The 17,398-nt window shown below is 55.4% G+C and overlaps 1 protein-coding gene across 2 annotated transcripts in view; it reads right to left on the bottom strand.

Moving 5' to 3' along the window:
• PDE2A (phosphodiesterase 2A) overlaps positions 1 to 17,398 on the bottom strand; it is a 65,051-nt gene that overhangs the window by 27,046 nt on the left and 20,607 nt on the right. For both annotated transcript variants that reach the window (XM_061201299.1, XM_061201301.1), the window contains 2 exons: positions 4,309 to 4,398; positions 860 to 948 (listed from right to left, as the gene is read on the bottom strand). In XM_061201299.1, the coding sequence (XP_061057282.1) occupies positions 860 to 948; positions 4,309 to 4,398 (179 nt within the window). The remainder of the gene's footprint in view (positions 1 to 859; positions 949 to 4,308; positions 4,399 to 17,398) is intronic.

Raw genomic sequence — 17,398 nt, 5'->3', positions numbered from 1 at the left:
ATTGGACAAGCTCCACTTCCCTTCACTGTCCCCTAGACAGCCAGGAGCCAGGAGACCGTGTCCCAGACCTGGCTCTGCCTCACACCAGGTATGTGGCATTGGACACGTCTCACAATGTTTGCCCATCTGGAAAATAGGGAGGCTGAATTCAGTAAGCTCAGAGGTATCAAGGGACCATAGGGTGCTGAGTCCATGTTCCTAAAGTCTGTGATTCCAATGTTCTATCATAATGAAAATAAAAACAGACATTTAGCATTCATTATGGATACAGTTTTAAGTGCATTACATGTGTTAAACTCATTTAATCATCCAAAGAATCCTCCCATAATAGTACTATGAGGTAAGTACTATTATTATTGCCATTTTACAAGCAAGAAAATCAGGACACAGGGAGGCTGAGTACCTTGCCCTAGGTAGTAAATGGGAGCTGGGATTTGAACCCAAGCGGTTGGGCTCCAGAACCCACAGCGGGACACTGCTTCTGATCTCCCTGTTCTCAGAGTTGACACCATGCGGGTCCAGCATTCTGTGATTCCGAATTCTATGATTCTGTGAGAACCTGCCAGGCAGTTCTCGTAGCCTGCTGGGGTTCTAACCGATAAACTGTAGCCCCGATCTTCTGAGACTTGCTCTGAGGAGGCTACAGCGATTTAGAACAGCTCTCCAGGATAAAGCCTACCACTTGGCGCTTTCCCTGTGCCATCCACTCCCCCAACACAACACAAGAGAAGACAGTGAACCCGGCCACTGGAACCCCACCTGGCAGGGAGGCTGAGGTCAAGGTCAGATGGGGAGGGTCAGACCAGACCTTGTGGTCACCTTTGACTGTGTGAGAGGCAATGGGTGGAGAACAGCTCACCGCACTTTCCCCTCCTGGGGCAGCTCATGGGGGGGCTCCTCACACACCAGCCGGGATTCCCCATCCAGCAGGTAGGTGTAGACAGTCTCCTAGGACAGAAGGCACTCATGAGATCCTGAGGAGAAGCCCTCCCAGCTGCCCAGTCCCAGCCTGACACGGGTCTGGATGACAAGGTCACGGGCATCTGTTTGTCTGTCTTTACTCCCCAGGTGATCCTACGTGCAGTCAGGGTAGGAAAGCTCCCTTATGACCTCAGCACCTCACTCTCTCCTCTTGGAGGGGTTCTGGGCAGGCAGTGACCCATCACCCTGCTGGCTTTCCTTACCTATCATCCCACATCCAAGGCGCTGGGGAGGCCTGAAGGGCTGAAGGTACAGACAAATCCCCCCAACCCCACAGCCCTGAGATATTTCCCTGCCAAGACTCCAGCCTCAGCAAACAATAACTGAGTGTCCACTCAGGGCCATACTGCAGGAGAGGCTCAGAACACCCTGGAAGCTTCCCTCCTACCTCAGATACACAAACAACTCTACAAGAAATCACAAACTGTGACCCAAGCCAGGAGGACTTCCTGGAGGGAGTGACTTTAAAGTTGTAACTGGAGTGGGAATTAGACACATTCAGGGAGTAGGTGAGGCACAGAAGAATGGCTTCTGGGCCGAGTAATAGGTATGTAGGTGTAAAGGGCCCAAAGCATTGACAGACCTGATGGTGGGGGCAGGGGGCACCGGAGGTGGGCTTGGGGTCAGCCCAGTGCTGAGCTGGAAGGGAGCTGGGGGAGAGTGTTAGGGGGAGGGGCTGCTACTGGGGAGGGAGGGGCTGGTGAGCCCTGTGAGACAGGAGCTGATTTGTATTTTGGAATGATCACTCCCCAGAGTGAGATCAAAGCTCTGGTTGAAGAATGTCAAGCCTGCAGCTTGTCAATCCGCCCTCCCCAAGGGCCCAGAGCAGTCCTGCCTTCAGTTCCAGACCATGTCCTGGCAGAAGCACTTGCCCTCACTGACCCACAGGAGAAAATCCACATTCCCTCCAAGCAGGACTGGCTACACTTAGGGACCCACAACCAACACAACCTGCAGAGCATCTCCACTGCCCGCATTGCAGGTGATGAGGGAGACCCAGAGGCTCAGCAGAGCCTACACCCCATCGAGGGGGCACCCTTGTGCCCAGCTAAGTATCTTGAGAGGCGTTGTTTTCTCAGTGGGAGAATGGAGGGCTCTCCTCTCTGCTAACTGTATCAGGGAGGGCTTCTGGAGGAGGTGACATTGGAGCTAAATGTTAAAGGCCCACCCTCAGTAAGTGTGGAATCCTTCTCAGCAGAAGCAGTTGCCTTTCACCACTGTGACAGTCCACAATCCGGTCAGACACTCTTGCCTTTGGCTGTCCCCAGCCAGCCCCTCACCCTCTCCCAACCCCCAGGAGATATCCCAGTCTCGCTTCAAGAGAATCTGAGCCAAGCTTAGTGGTGGCGTGGGCCGGAAATGATAGGGCCTGAGGAGAGTGAGAAGGGCAGACACAGGAAGACCTGGAGCCCCTCTGTCCTCCTGGGTGAGGGTCTAGTCGAGGAGCTCAGGGATGAAGAAATCAGTGGGAAGGAAGCCACCCACGCCTCATCTGTCTCCAGCCTCCTTCTTCTTTAAGCAGCCTGGGAGGGGCCTGAAGGATTTGGCCCCCCAAAGAGGTTAAGACACTACCCAGCACCCAGGATCACACAGAGAGTCCTGCCCTGGCAGAGAGATGGGTGGGCAATCTGAGGGTGGGAGGCAGGGAGGAGCCTCCCACTCCCTCACTCACAGCCCTCTGGGTTAAAATTAGCTGAGTTTATTGCAGAGAAGGAGGAAACCATTTCAGACACATCAGCACCATCTGCATTTGTGACTGCCTGCCACAATGGGTGCTGATGAGGGAGCCAGATGCCAGCAACTCCCCTCCCTGGGGGGGTGGGGGTGGGTAGGGAGACCCCTCCCCCATCTCCTCACCCCTCCCTAGGGGTAGAGCAGACCTCCCATCTCCCCACCCCTTTTTGGAGGGCTGAGCCCCTCCATGCAATCAAGGCAGCAGGGCTCCGCAAAGTCAGGGCTTCCCTAGCTCATACAGGTCTCCGGGGTGGGCCAAGGCAGACATTTCCCACTGTCCCAGGAACCTAGTCACCTGGACCAGAGCTGTCTTCCCAACCCCCAGCTTTGGTGATACGATTAATCCAGTACAGGGCGTCTATGCTGGGACAACCACCAGGCATCCTGCCTGTGAAGACCAGGCCAGTCACATCCTCCTCCCCACTCCCACAGCCTCACGGACGCTGACCTGCCAAACTCCCCACCTCCTCTTTTCCAGATGTTTCTCCACCCCAGGCCAGATGTTGCTTCAGTCCCATCTCCGGGAGGATTTATTTTGGGAGCCAACATACCACCCACTTCCTACCAATTTCACAGTCAATAAAGCTCACTCATTAGCCCTCCTCCTGGGCTCTGAACTTCCAGGAGGTTTTGAAAAGGCAGAGCTGAGGAAAGGGGATGGGGGTGCTTAGGTGCCAAGCCCCATTTGTTCCTGTCATGCTGTGTGACCTTGGGGGAAGTGCCCTCCCTCTCTGGGCCTTGGGTGGTTCATCCATCCAGCAGATTCAGACACAATGGGCTCTGCTGGTGGCTGATGTCTAGAGTAGGGGAGGGGACATTCTAGGCTATGGGGACTCAGTTTAGGCATCTCCTCCTCTATGAAGTCTTCCATGCGCCTTAGGGTAAGTCACAGCCTCCCTCCCTGGACTGACAGTCCCTGCTTTCCTCTATCTGGCACAACTGAGACACTTCTGCTTTGGGTCTTGAGGGCCAGTTTATCCATCCTACTGCCTAAGGGATGGACAGTGGCCACTTGAGCCAGGTTGGGGAGTGGCCTGGGGCAGTTGAAGAGGGTCACAGTCTCCCCCAGTCTGCAACCTCATCTATGGCGTTGGGATGGGTCAGAGAGAAGCTTAAAGGTTTCTAGAAGACACCTTGTCCAGCCTCCTGACTCCAGACAGGACGCTTTAACTTGGCACAGATCCATTCATCTAGGCTGAGCCCCATTTCAGCACCTCCCAGACCTGGCATCAAGGAAGTTCTTCTGCATGTCTACTTTCAATCCTTCCTGCTGTACATATTCCAAAGCCCACCTGACTCCACTATGTCCTAGCTATTATCCTAGGTGAATCCATTCCATTACCTGAGACATGATCTTTCCAATTAAGCTGTAAAGCCCTTTTTGTCCCAGACATTCCAGGATTCCTATATAAGTTCATTTTGGGGGCTTGGCTTCAGTCCTCCTCCTCCAGGAAGCCCTCTCAGAACACTCACCCAAACCCTTCACGGGGGGAGGGGGGCCCTGCTTCTTCTTTCCTTCTCAACCCTGTAGGTACAGCAAGGAGCTGGGCAAAGGTTTAGGGGGGCAGGGGAAGCGTGGGACAAGGCACCTACCACTCTGGGGAGCACAGCTGACAGGGCTTCTCTGACAGCCCGTTGCAAGCCTGCAATGTCGATGACGGAGCCCAGGCTCAGCAAAGCATCCTGAAAGAGAGGAAAGGGCAGTGAGGGCCTTTTCCAGGCAGGTCAGGGCAACCCCCCTACCCAGGCGGCTGGGAACACAAATTCCCAGCTTAAACCAGAGCCCCAAGGCTCGCAGACACTTGAATCCCAGGATTCTTAGGATCTCAGAATCCAACCAGTCTTTAAGGCCCTAGAATGTCCACGTCCCCTCATCTTACAGATGGGGGAGACTGGGGCTCAGAGAAGGGCCAGGGACTTAGCAAAGAGCTCACAGTGAGTCAAGAGGTCAAGTCTAGACTAGACCCCAGGTCTCTTGTCCTTCAGACAAGGACAACTCAGGAAAGCAGGGAAAGTACAAGCTTCCACATCAATACAAAGCAAAACAAGCAAACAAAAAATCCCACATTTGAATCCTAGCTCCACTATTTACTAGCAGTGTGCATCTTGGTCAAGTCACTGAGCCTCAGTCTTCTATCTGTAAATTGGGGGCAACTGAGGCTATCTCCCCCTACAGGCTAATGTGAAGATAAAGTGAAACTGAGTCCTAGAAGTGCCTCACAGGGTGCCCACACACATAGGTGCTCAGCTAAACATTTGCTGAATCTGGGTCCCACTCAGTTTCCTGAGGAGGGAGGTGGTTCACACAGTCTTGTTTGTCAGCCTAGTGAGGGGCTGGGAGTAGCAAGAATCCAAGGGGTGCATGAACCCACAAGATGCGAGAAACACAGGCCAGCCCCTGGCAAGATAGAAGGGGAAGGAGAAATCAGCCTTGACTGCCTCACAGCCTTCCCGTCCCAGGAACAGTCCTCGCCCTTGGAGAGCCGGAACAGAGACAAGAAAGGTCCCTGCTTCTCGCTCTATTAACTTGGCCAGAACCATGGGGATCAAAGAGAAAGGTAATGGAACAGAGGATCCAGGGCCAAGGCAGAATTGTGACTCATACCATCCACTCAGCTATGCCTTCCCCACTAGCCCCTGGAGGTTCTTTCCGATGTCTTCCTTGTGGATGGCTGAGTTCATAAAGCAAAGTGATTAACTGTAGGATGCAGGACACATGGTGTGGCCCCATTCTTGTGAAAGTGATATGAGATTGAGGGTCTTAGTGGACCACAGGCTCAGCATGAGCCCGTAGTGTAAATGTGGCTGGTAACATATTAAAATGCTGAAACTGCAGGCCGTATTAATAAAGATCCATTAACCTAAATAGGGAAGATGAGAGTTCCTCCACGTCCAGGGGCTGATTCGATCATCCTCAGTGCATTGTGTCCCAGGTAAGGACAAGATGAGACTCATTCAGAGGAGGTGACCCATGTAAGGAGGGAACTGGAAATCAAGTCCTGCATGTGACTAAGCTTGGAGAATCTAGGGGTGCCTAGTCTGCAGCAGAGCAGAACCCAGGGGTCTCAGTATTTGACTCCAATATCTCAGGCTTTCCTGGGCAGGGGGACTGGACTCTGTGGCCCTGGAGACAGCCTGGAGACCCATAGGATTTCACAGGAGGCTGGCCTTGGCCCAGTGGGATGAAAGAACTTCTTCCAGGCAGAGCCACGCTGCACAGGCAGAGGCCACCAGGAGAGAGAGAGGAAGTGAGCTCCCCATACCTGGGGGTATGCAAAAATTGGGCTAGATGCCCATTTTTCAGAGTGGCTACAGAGGGGAGTCCTGCACTGGGGTCCAGATGAAGCCTAGGGTCTAGGCATCAGCTCCAGATTTCACCTTGCGTCTTCTTGGCTTCAATTTCCTCCCCTAACCCCCCCTCCCACTCCCACCCAGTCCTTTGTTGCAGGATGGGGGGCAGTAGTGGGCTTTCTCCCCGAATGCTCACTTGGCATTGCTTTCTCGAACCCCCAACTGCTCTTTTATCCCCCTCACTGCTCAGGTGAAGACACATTTTGGTCATGAAGATGTGTCTCCATCCTAGGACATCAGAAGTTGCACATTCCAAACAATACAATCCCCAAATGGATCAATTGTCCTTTGACCCTTAGGCACTCCTCATCACAGTTCACACACCCTCAGCACCACACATACCCAGCCACACAGCCAGAAACCTTCACGTCCTCTCAGAAACGCCCCAGCCTGTCTTCCGACACCCTCCAGGTACACGTACAGGTTCACACAGGTGCAGCTACTTCCTTATGGAGTCACAGGGCCAGGACTCAGCAACACCTGCACGCACAGTATACACATGGGCTATTGTGGCCTTTCAAGGTCAATTCTGCAGACTAAAGCAGGGAGGAAGAGCTGATGCCCCAAATAATCCCAGAATAAAGTCCGTCAACCCAGGCTCCTCAGACTGGGGTTCCCAGGGCTTGGCTCCAGAGGGTGGTGCTGGTTTAGGTCTGTTGCTGCCTGGAGACAGTGGGGACGCACAAGCTAAGCCCTGAGGGGCCCTGCCCTCCAGTGGAGTTTATGTGTATAGTGTGGAAGTTGGAGAAGAGGGGCCAAGGTGATGGAGTAAGCTCTCATGTAGGGGTAGACATTTCTCAAAGCCATAGGCTTAGGACAGCTAAGTGTCCCCATTTGACAGATGAAGAAACTGAGGCTCAAAAAGAAGCAATGCCCCATCTGTGGTCAGCCAGCCAGTCAGGGCACAGCCAGGTCCAGAACCCACGACTCTGGATCTCCAGCCTCTCTCTTGCTCCTGCTCTGCACCCGACCCCCAGCTCCCTCCTCAGGGGGCTTAGAGAGAATAGTTTGTCCTTTGTTCTGATTGGTGGCTCCTCGACCTGCCCTTTACTTGGATTGGGGAATGCCCTGAACTGTCCTTTACTGGAATTGGTGGGTGCCTGTCTGGCCTTTGCTTGGATTGGTCAGTTTTCTGTGACTCCTCAGGCAGAGGGCAGGATAATGGCGGTGAGGGGGGAATGGGAAAGGAAACTTGGGGAGAGTTGGGGCAGCAGCAGGGAGGGGGCCCTGAGTGGGCTGGATGCAGACATGGCCCATGAAGTCCAGTGCTCTCTGCCTGGAATCCTTCTGTCCACTCACCTCCTGGCCCCGCCCTGCCTGCCCCAGGATGGGGGGTGTTGAGTGCAGGAACCACAGCTGGGAAAGGCCACTTCATACCTGGCCTTTAAGACTTGCTCACATGCCACCTTCTCCTTGAATCTTCCCTGATCTCAAAGCAACTTCACCTCCTGCATCAACTCAGGGAGGAAATAGCTCAAATTCCAAAGTCCATGGGGGGCTCAGAGGACAGAGTGGCTGCCCCAGTGAAAGGAGAAGAGAATCAATGGGGAGCAGCTGAGAATGGAAAGTAGGAAAATTCCCAATTTGGAGGCCCAGGTGGGGACTAACAAGGCTCAAGTCAGAGGTTAAAACCCCAGAAATCTTAAAAAGATGAGGAAAGGAAAAGTACAAACAGAGCCATACCTGTTCTCATGAACGTCTACACATGTCATACATATACATACTGCCATGCACACACACGGATAAAAATGCAACCCTATATACAATGCACACATAAATATGCACTTAGGCATGTACACACACGCACATGCAAACACACTCACACACACACAGCCAGGCTCAGGGTGAGGTGAAAGAGGTCACATTTCCTGCTTTTGCAGCTTTTTTGAACAGCCATCAGTATAAATATCAGCATAACAACCAGCAATCCCAGACCCCAGAGGAGAATCTGTGGTGTGTAGGAAAGAGCAGCGATTTCCAGTCCTGTCCCAGATTGACTACGGAAGCTCTGTGTGGCCTTGGTAGGCCCTTTCCTCTTCTGAGCCTCAGTTTCCTCATTAGTAAAAATGGGCCCTTCCAGCTTGCAACATATAGTTCTATGATTTTGTGTTTTAATTCAGTGAGGATGGGTGGATGGATATGTGAATGGATGGATGGATGGATGGATGGATGGATGAGTGGGTGGGTGGATGGATGGATGGGTGGATGGAGCCTTTCTACTTTCCCCAGCTCCCTACCTGCAGCTGTATTGTTGGAGGTAGGTCCACTCAGCACTATAGACAGTGCCACTCCCACACACTAGTCTTTCACCTCAGATACCAAGAAAGGGGAGTCTGTTCTGAGTGAGGGCTCCTCTGGAGCCAGCGTTGGGGCTGGGTCAGCCTTTCTGCACTCATTTGGACAGGGGAGAGGGTCTGGACAAAATTACTTCTAACTCCTTAATGGATTATATGAAGCCAGAGACCTTGGCCTTATCCCTTCTGGAGCCACTAGCACAGGCACGGATGGCCTTCTTGAAGGTCAGTGTCACTGTCACAAGCTAGTTTCCTGCCTTGTCTCCATGAGTCTCTATGTCTTTCCCCTCCTCCATTGACCCTTCTATTGCTCTCCCCGCTGCCTGGAACCTAGAGCCCACCCCTCGTTCTCTGGAGGGAAGTCTCCTAGTGCCCCCACGGCGGCCTAGAAGAAGGTAGTAACATCAAACCCAGCAGTCAGGGGCCTCCTAAGACAAGCTGTGTTACCGGGACTGGCCATACATACTGATTTACCCAGCTCTGCCTGTGCCAGGTCCCCTGTGTGGCCTGGGGTTGCGGGCGCTCTCTCTCTCTGGGCTTTGGTGTCCCTTTCTCTAAAGGGGGGACCTTCAAGGTCCCCCAGGACTTTGGAGCCCCTCTCCCTCTCTATTCCTCTTTCCTTCCCTCTGGGGCTGTGTCTCTCTCTCAGGCTCTGTCTCCCTGATCTCTCCAAGTGGGTCTCTCTCCTTCTCTCCGTGCCTCCCTCAGTTGACGCCCATCTCTGTCACAGGCTGCTCTCCTGTCTCGTCTCCAAGAACCTCAACGTCTTTTCCCAACTCCAAATCCTCTCTCCTCTCAGATGGCTTCTGCCCTCTCTCTCCTGTATGGTTCTGTCCCTCCCCCCAACTCCTGGCTCTCCTGCCCACTCCTCCCCCAAACCTCTAAGTGGTTACCTCGAGAACTTGGGGAGAAAGCCCCTGACCCAAGATGGGCACCCACAGGACGAGGGAACCCATGAAAGTGGCCATGACGAGAGAAACCAGGGCTGCCAGGGCAGATGCCATCTATTCTTCTGCTTCCTGCCTCCCATTCTGGTGGGCATTATACACAGTCTCTTCTCTTCCCAGAGAACAGGGCCTTCAAGGGTAAAGGAGCACATCTGTCTCTGAGCCCAGCGTGTGCCTGGCACTTGCAAGCCCATCTGCTCCGCCGGGGTGACTGGCAGAGCTCCCCCAAAGGAGGCCTCCTGGAGGCTCAGGCCAGAGAAGCCCCCGTGGGCTGGGCTTCAGACCCCAGCCGAGCCCGAGCACCCCAAGCTTACTCTGTGACTCTCACAGTCCTCACAGGGTGTTTGGCCCTGTAGAATCAGGAGACAGCAAGGAAGCAGGAGAGGCAGCCCCTCCTCCTCCCTCCCCTCCTGCCAGCCCAGACCTGCTGCCCGCCCAGGAGCTGCCTCTAACAGACACTGGTGCCTTAAATACGTGAAGAGCTGCCCAGGAGTGCTAAGATCTTGCAGCCCCAGACCTCCCCTCAACAAGGCTGAGCTGGACCAGGGGCAGGAAAATAGAGGAAAGAGGCTTGGTGACCCTTGGTAGACCTGATCTGAGGAAGCGGCAGGAGAGAGACCCAGGCCACAGTTGGACAAGCTCACATGTCAGGGCCCTGCTTGAGTGGGGCATCAGGCTTTGGGGGAGAAAAGGCACCTTTCTCAAGCACCTACTGTGTGCTAGAGGCGTCCATCAGTGGTTCTCAAACTTGACTGTGCACCAGAATCCCCTGGAGGGCTTGTTAATATCCGGATTGCTGGCCCTACCCCCAGAGTTTCTGATACAGTAGGTCTTGGATGAGGCCAAGAATTTGCATTTCCAACACATTCCTAAATGCTGCTGCTGCTGCCGGCCCAGGGACCACACTTTGAGACCCAGCGACACACACTCTCTCTAATCCTCCTTCCAACCCTGGGAGGCACCGGTTCTGACCACCCCGTTTTAGAGGTGAGGAGACCAAGGATCAAAGGGGAGGGGCCTTGCTCGGGTGAGAAGGACCCAGCTTCTGGCAGCAAGTCCGTGCCACTTCCACCACATGAGGGGGACTCCTCAGAAAAGGTCCCCAAAGAAGGCAGAGGCATGCGTCCTGGAAGGAGTGAGGGGGGACAGTGGGGTGACATGGGACCGGGGTGTGTGGAAGGGGCCTCTTGGAGCTCAGGGGCCCAGCCCTAAAGGCAGGACCTGCCCTTCCCCCTTCCTCCTACCTCTCCTTCTCTTCCTCTCCTCCATCCTCTGGGTCCCCCCTTTCCCCTCCCCCACCCTTCGCAGACTCTGGCTTCAGTTGTTACTCCAACAGGGCCGCGTCTCCAGCCTCCGAGCCACACTGGAGACACGTGCACTGTAGAATACACCTGAGCCTGGTCCTGGCGCTCCCCCATGCTGTGCCCCGACCTCCCTTATGAGCTCGGCTCCATCCTGCGGGCTCCTTCCCTCCAACATTTACAGACAGCTCCTCCCGGGCCCCTCACCATTTCTAAGCCAGCCTCAGCTTTTACTCTAGCTCCTGCCTCCTCCAAAATGCCCCCCCAATTGTCCCAGGCCCCCCTGGATTCCTCAAGGGCCAGGTTTGGGGTTGGATGAAGGAGGAGAAGGGGAAGGAATTGGGGACAGAAGGCAGGAATTGTATGAGCAGTCAGCTCTCCGAGGACCTGACTCGCTGGGCCCCCTCAGTCCCTAGCACAGGGTCTGGAGGGAGGAAAGGATGGGGTGAGGGAACAGCTGAGTGGGAAGAGGGAGGGAGGGCAGAGCCGAGTGTGCGAGGGGGAAGGTGGCCTCGGGGGGGTCCAGGACAGGCTCAGGGCTTCTCCCGTAGCCCCCCACGTCCTGCTGCCTCATCCACATGGCAGAGCCAATAGCTGCCTCCACCCCCATTGCCCACATTCTTCTCGATGCCAGTCTTCCTCCCAAGCACATCAGTAGCATCCCCTCATCACTGCTGTCCCAAATACCTGACGCCTCTACTGTCCTTGATTCCTGGCCAAGAGTTCGGCACAGCGGGCTGGCAGGTATAAGCTGGCTGTGAGTCAGTCATACCACAAAGGAGAAGACTGGGCAGGAAGGAGGTGAGCTCCCCGACCCCAGTGGTGTGCAAACAAGGACAGGGGCCCTGCTAGGGAGTCTGTGTCATGAGAAAGGACTTGATGAGCCTGGCTGGCCTTCAGCTCTGGGTTCCATGACTCTTAATGTCTTCAAACCCTCCTCAGCCTCACCCCTTCCGTGGCCTTCAGCGTGGGTTGGGAGCTGGACAAAGCAAGTCCAGGAGCCTCTGAGAGGCAGGCACAGTGGCCCAAGCTGGAGAGGAGGATGGAGCCGAGTGACCCACTGGACTAGCGTCAGAAAAGAGTTAATGTCTCTCAGGAAATGATGGCTGAAGGAACAATTGGATACATGAATGAAGGAATAAATGAGCCTCCCTCATTTGGGCCTCCCTCCAGGAACATTTTGTCATTGTTCCCTCTCTCAGGGCAATCTGAGCCTCCCACCCAGGGACTCTTACAGCCCTGTGCTCCCCATGATGGCATGGCATGCAGAGTTGCCACTACTGTCCATCTGGCTCCCCCATCAGATTGGGGGTTCTTAGAGGGCAGAGGTTGTGCCCTATTCCTCCTGGGGACCCCGGTATCATGCAGCCTGTCACAGGTGTCAGGAGGTGTCTGCTGAGCTATAAAATGATAACTGGACTCCTGAGTGCCCAGGGCTGTTGGGCTGTGAAGGGTATATGCCATTACCAAGCAGTGGGGTGGACCCCATGACTCCCGGAGGTCCCCAGGCTGGGGAGACAGCTGCACCCTCTCAAAGTCTCCCAAGTCTGGCACAGTGACTGTCTTAGAGGAGCCTAAGGTATGAGGGTGCCTTGTGCTGAGAACTTTTGGCAACCTTTCCAAGGCATCTCTGCAGGCCAGGAGGCTCTTCTGCCTCAGGATCACCTCCCAGTGCAGGCAGGGCAGGGGACAGCATGTCAGGAAGGAGGGGCTCTTCCCTGAGAGGAGCACTATCTTTATCACCTTCTTTCATGAAGGCTCTTCCAGGCAGCCTTCCTGGATGGGTCACTTGTCCTCTTCCCAGGCCTCCTGAGAATTCCCACAGGATCAGAGTCTACAGGGCCCCAGGCCCATGGAGCCCAATCCCCGGCTTGATGAGGGTAGACTAAGACCAGGAGAGGCAGGACAGGACTTGCCCAGGGTCTCACGTGGAGCCAGGAGGCCCTTGCCCCAGTCCAGAGGCCTCCAGGACACATTAGGCTCCCTCCCTGCTATGCACTGTTTGTCTTAGTGGCCCCTCCAGTACCTTGCCTTGGCCAGCGGATGGGCTGAGCCCCTCTCAGGTGCAGGGTGGGGCTGGGTGTCTTCCTCCAGGCCAGGGACAGGGCCTCGTGTCTCTCCCTCTGTGCCAGACACGGTACCCACAGTGGGAGGTAAATGCTGGATGGCACTGGCCCCAGGGTCAGTGCGGGCCTGCAGAGGGCAGGGAGGAAGGGCTAACCTAGGGAGGGGCTGCTGGGGGTGAAGGGCGGGCAGGTCTGGCAGAGCATCTCCTCCAGCACAAGACCGACAGCAGGAGACAGAGCGGCTGCCACTGCCATGGGGCTCTCCTGGCTCTGACCTGAGCTCTCTGTTTCCCTCCCAGCCTTCCTGGGTTCTCCATATCTGTCCCTCTTTCTCTCAGTCTGTTCTTCTCTGGTATGTGTCTCTCCCACAGCCTCACTGCTGGGTCCCATGACTGTATTTGGCTCTGTCTTCAGGGCCTGGCCCATCCCAGCTGTTCCCCAAATCCTGGTGTGGGGGGTGGGGGTTGGGAGGGAGGGTGAGTATGAGAAAGAGACTGGGACAGAGATGAGGACCGATTCAGAGGCAGAGGGACAGACACAAGAGCCAGGAGGGGACCCTGGGGACGGGGCTGGGGAGGCCGGGCTGGCCAGGGTCTTCAAGCCTCTCCAGACCTGAGGACAAAGCCAGAATTGGAGGGAGGAGCGGGGTCCACCCTTTCCCTCTGCACTGGCTCCTGGCCCCCCTTCCTTCTCCCTGCCCCAGCAGGAATGTGTGAGCACTTTAATTGTTCCTAAAAATAGTCCCACTGTATTGGGGGCTGGAATGAGCAATCTTCTGGGCAGCGTTCATCTCAGGCATGTCCCTGCCTCTGGGCTCCCAACCACTCTGTTCCCCAGAGCGGGGGGCCTTTCTGAGCCTCCCCCAACCCATAGCTGCAGTGCTGCATTCCTCCCTTGCAGAAGCCTGCCATGGCTCCCAGGGCCCTGGGATAGGCTCTGAGTTCCCGGACCTGCTGGAGTTGTTTGTGAAGCACCTCAGACGAGGGCACTGCTGTTCCTGCTGACACCCTGGTCCAGGCTTCACGCTCTAGACTCTTCCCAACTCTCCAACCTTAACCCCCCAACCCCTTCATCCCCCCACCTCCAGGCCTTGGCTCCTCCTTTTCCATTTCCTGCACCAGATGTCCTCTCTTCTCCCCTCCTGTCCTTCCAGGCAGGGGTTCCTAACCCCCGGGCTGCGGACCAGTACCGGGTTGCAGCCTGTTAGGAACCGGGCCACACAGCAGGAAGTGAGTGGTGGGTGAGTGAGCAAAGCTTCATCTGCCGCGATGCTTCCCATCACTCACATTACCGCCTGAACCATCCTCCCCCCTCCCCCCCCACCCACCCTCATCCGTGGAAAAATTGTCTCCCACGAAACCGGTCCCTGGTGCCAAAAAGGTTGGGGACCGCTGCTTCCAGGCTCAGCCCAGGTCTGCTCCAGTGCCCCACCCCTCGCTGTGCTATCCTGCTCCCTGGTCCTGTTCTCACCCCCACCTCCCCTCCACTGTTCCCCTTGGCAGATCAGCAAGGGCTGAGCCTCTCCGTGCCACCACTGCCCCAAGCAAAGCTCTGAGGCTCAGCCCTTCTCCAGGGAAGGGGACACTGGGGAGACACTGCAGGCTCTGGGGCCCCACGCCCTGCCCTGAACCCTGGACCTTATTGGCCCCTCCATCTCCCCACCCCAGCTTTGGTTTTCTCTTCTGCACCCTGGGCCTGGAATGTCTCTCCATTTCAGTCTCCGGGTGAAAGCCCATCTAATCTCACCTCCTCTCTGCCTCCATTTTTCAGATGGGGGAACTGAGCCCCAGAGAGGGGCGGTGATGGGTCCACAAGTCCACAGGAAGCTGGCCGTGGGCCTCGGTCACACCACATCATTATGCAGGGTCCCCCTCGTTGGGGCTCCAGAGGTAGGGCTCCTCATACAACCCACCACCCCACCCACCCCGCCCGGGGAAAGCAGGCTGGCATCCAAAATCATTTGCCTTTGGAGGGCCCAGGAAGCCACAGAACAAACATCCGGAGTCTCTGGAATTTCTCCTACTCTCCCTCCTCATATCCTCATATCTCAAGGATCCGGGAGTAACTGAGTGCATGTACACACACACACACAGACACACACACACAGACACACACACACACACAGAGCCCAGGGCCGGGTAAATATGTGAGCCCAGGAGATCTCACGTGATTGTTGTGCCTGTGAATCTGTGCAGGTCCTTTAGAGGCCCCCAAACCCTAAAAAGATGAGGATGTCCCCCAATCTCACCAGACCTTATATAAATTTTGTCTTGGAAATGAACATTAAAATCATATTTGTGTGACTTTTCTGATTGCAAAATTCTGAATACACTCATCACAACTGACTTTTTTTCCTACTTTGTAGGGCGCTCCTGCTTTGCTAGTGACCTAAGCACATGTGTGGCCTGCCCATTAGTTGTCCATAATGCATGTCCCTACAGGCCATCATGTAACCACAGCAGAATATGTCCCTTGGGTTATTAGGAGGATATCTGTGTGAAAGTATGTGGGTCTGTGACTCTGGGAGAATGTGTGTGAAAGTGTAAATGTGTGAGCACCCCTGAGGCACCATCTGTGCACGAGCCATCTGCACGTACGGGTGCCCATGCATGTGTGATGTGGGTTGTCAGTGTCTGTGTGAGCCTGGGTGTGTGCAGCAAGTGTGTAGCTGTCTGTGGAACTGTGAGTGCACCAGTGGCTGGTTTTGTCTCTGAGCAAGTGAATGAGTTTATGGCTGACTGCTGGCATCTGTGCCTGTGGGGGGTTTGATTCTCCTGCCCCGTGGACCCCACCACCTCCTCCATCACCTCTGCCAGACCTGGGCTCACATCCCTACCCTGCCACACACCACCTGTGTGGCACTGGACAAGCTTTTCACCTCCCTGGGCTCAGTTTCCTCATCTATAAAATGGTGCCTTCTCCCAGAGCCACTGAGAAGACTCAAGTGGAACCATGAGGTCCTGCCTAAGCTGCTCCCAGCTAGGGGCTAGGCCACCTCTGTGCAAGTTACAAAGAGGTGACCCCAACCCTCTGGGCAAATGCAGCCTGAGGGGCAAGGATTGGTGGGGGAGAATGAGCTGGGTTTTAGTGCCACCCTGCCTCTGTTGGAGCCCTGTGCAAGCAAGGTACAACCTGCGAGGTTAGAAGCTGTGGCCCTGCAGGTGACCAAGAAATACTAGCTCCCTTTCTTCCTGCCCTCGCTCCAGGTATGCAGCCTGGGACTAGAGGGTCTCTGACTCTGGACAGAGATGAGGCTCTGAGGATACCCGCCCCCTCCTAACTCCCCCTAGGGTTCTGTCCCCTTCACCCACTCTCTACCCCACCCTCTCCAAAGCCCAAGGGAAGGCCCTACAGAAGCCATAAGGGGGGACTGACCAGATCTGGGATGCAGAGACCAGCTATGCTGGCCAGAGGCTCAGAGACTACCCCCCACCCCACTCTCATTGTCAGACAGGGAGACTGAGACATGGAAAGGGCCAGGGACCCTCCAGGGACACGAGTGAACCCAGTCATTCCAAGCCTTTGTCTCAAGATCTCTGTGGCTGGAGTTGGGGAGACCCAAGCTCTGGACTCTTTTGGCTCCAGAATGGAGCCCAAGGGAGTGGGTGGGTCTCTCTCGAGAGACAGGCACTTCCAGACCTGTGCTCTCAGCTACTGGGGTGGATCTCCTACCCATCCCCACCCACCCCACCAGGGCCAGATCCCCTACTGGTGTGATTAACCAAATTACGGCATTTTTTTCTTGAGCAAATTGCATCGGCCTAATTGAATAAGGCTGCAGGAGCCTGGACTGGAGGCTGAGAGCGGGTGAGGACGGCAGGAGCCAGGGAGAGGAGTTGGGGGGAGCAAGCTGGGGTGGGGAGGCCCTGACAACGCCGAGCAGGGGACAGAAGGGGCGGGAGAGGGAGGGCGGAGGGCTGTGGGCATAGAACACATCATTCATTCTGTGCACCCTCTCTGCGCACCCACTGGCACTCCCATCACACCAGGTGCCTGGGCACAGGGATTTCAGGGGTGGTCTCCCCAAGAGACCACTGAGCATTTGCTCAGTGCCAGGCACTGTGTTCATTTAAAAGCACCGTTTCACGTAATCCTCCCAACCGCCCTATTTTATACTTGAGGGAATTGAGGCTCAAGAGATAAAATGACTTGCTAGAAGTCACAGCCAGACAGGGCTGTCTGACACCACAGCTTAACAGGTACCTGCGGCGTCCCACTACCGTGCTCCCGCCCTGCCTCCAGGAAGCCTTCCTGGAGAGTTCAGAGAAAGGAACAGGCCTCACGCCAGCTCATACTTGGGCCCAGACACCATTTCTGTCCCCATCGAGCGTTTCTCCTTGTCCACTCTGTGACGTCTGTCCTCCGTCTGACGGTCAGCAGCTGAGGCTGGCACTGATCCGACACGATTGCACACACCCCCGTCAACCACAACACACCGCAATCCCTCTCATTCCCATGCAGCAACCACTCTGTGTCATACTCATCACCTCAGGGCGACACGATCACTGTCACCTTCATATGGCATGTCCCACATACTCAGTGACACACAATCATTTCACGGTGTCCACAGTGTCACACATCACTGTCACAGGGCCACACACAGTGAAACTATCACTTTTGCCCTCAATCAGGTGGCCCACCTTCAGTGTCACACACTATGTCTCAAGGTCCCCAGTGTCACCTTCACACAGCCTCACACACACAGTTCCAAGCTGGCTCTGTGT

This window comes from Eubalaena glacialis, chromosome 10, assembly GCF_028564815.1.
Source record: "Eubalaena glacialis isolate mEubGla1 chromosome 10, mEubGla1.1.hap2.+ XY, whole genome shotgun sequence".
Taxonomy (NCBI): domain Eukaryota; kingdom Metazoa; phylum Chordata; class Mammalia; order Artiodactyla; family Balaenidae; genus Eubalaena; species Eubalaena glacialis.
The sequence above is the reverse complement of the archived record's forward strand: the minus strand, read 5'-3'. Positions and strand labels throughout refer to the sequence as shown.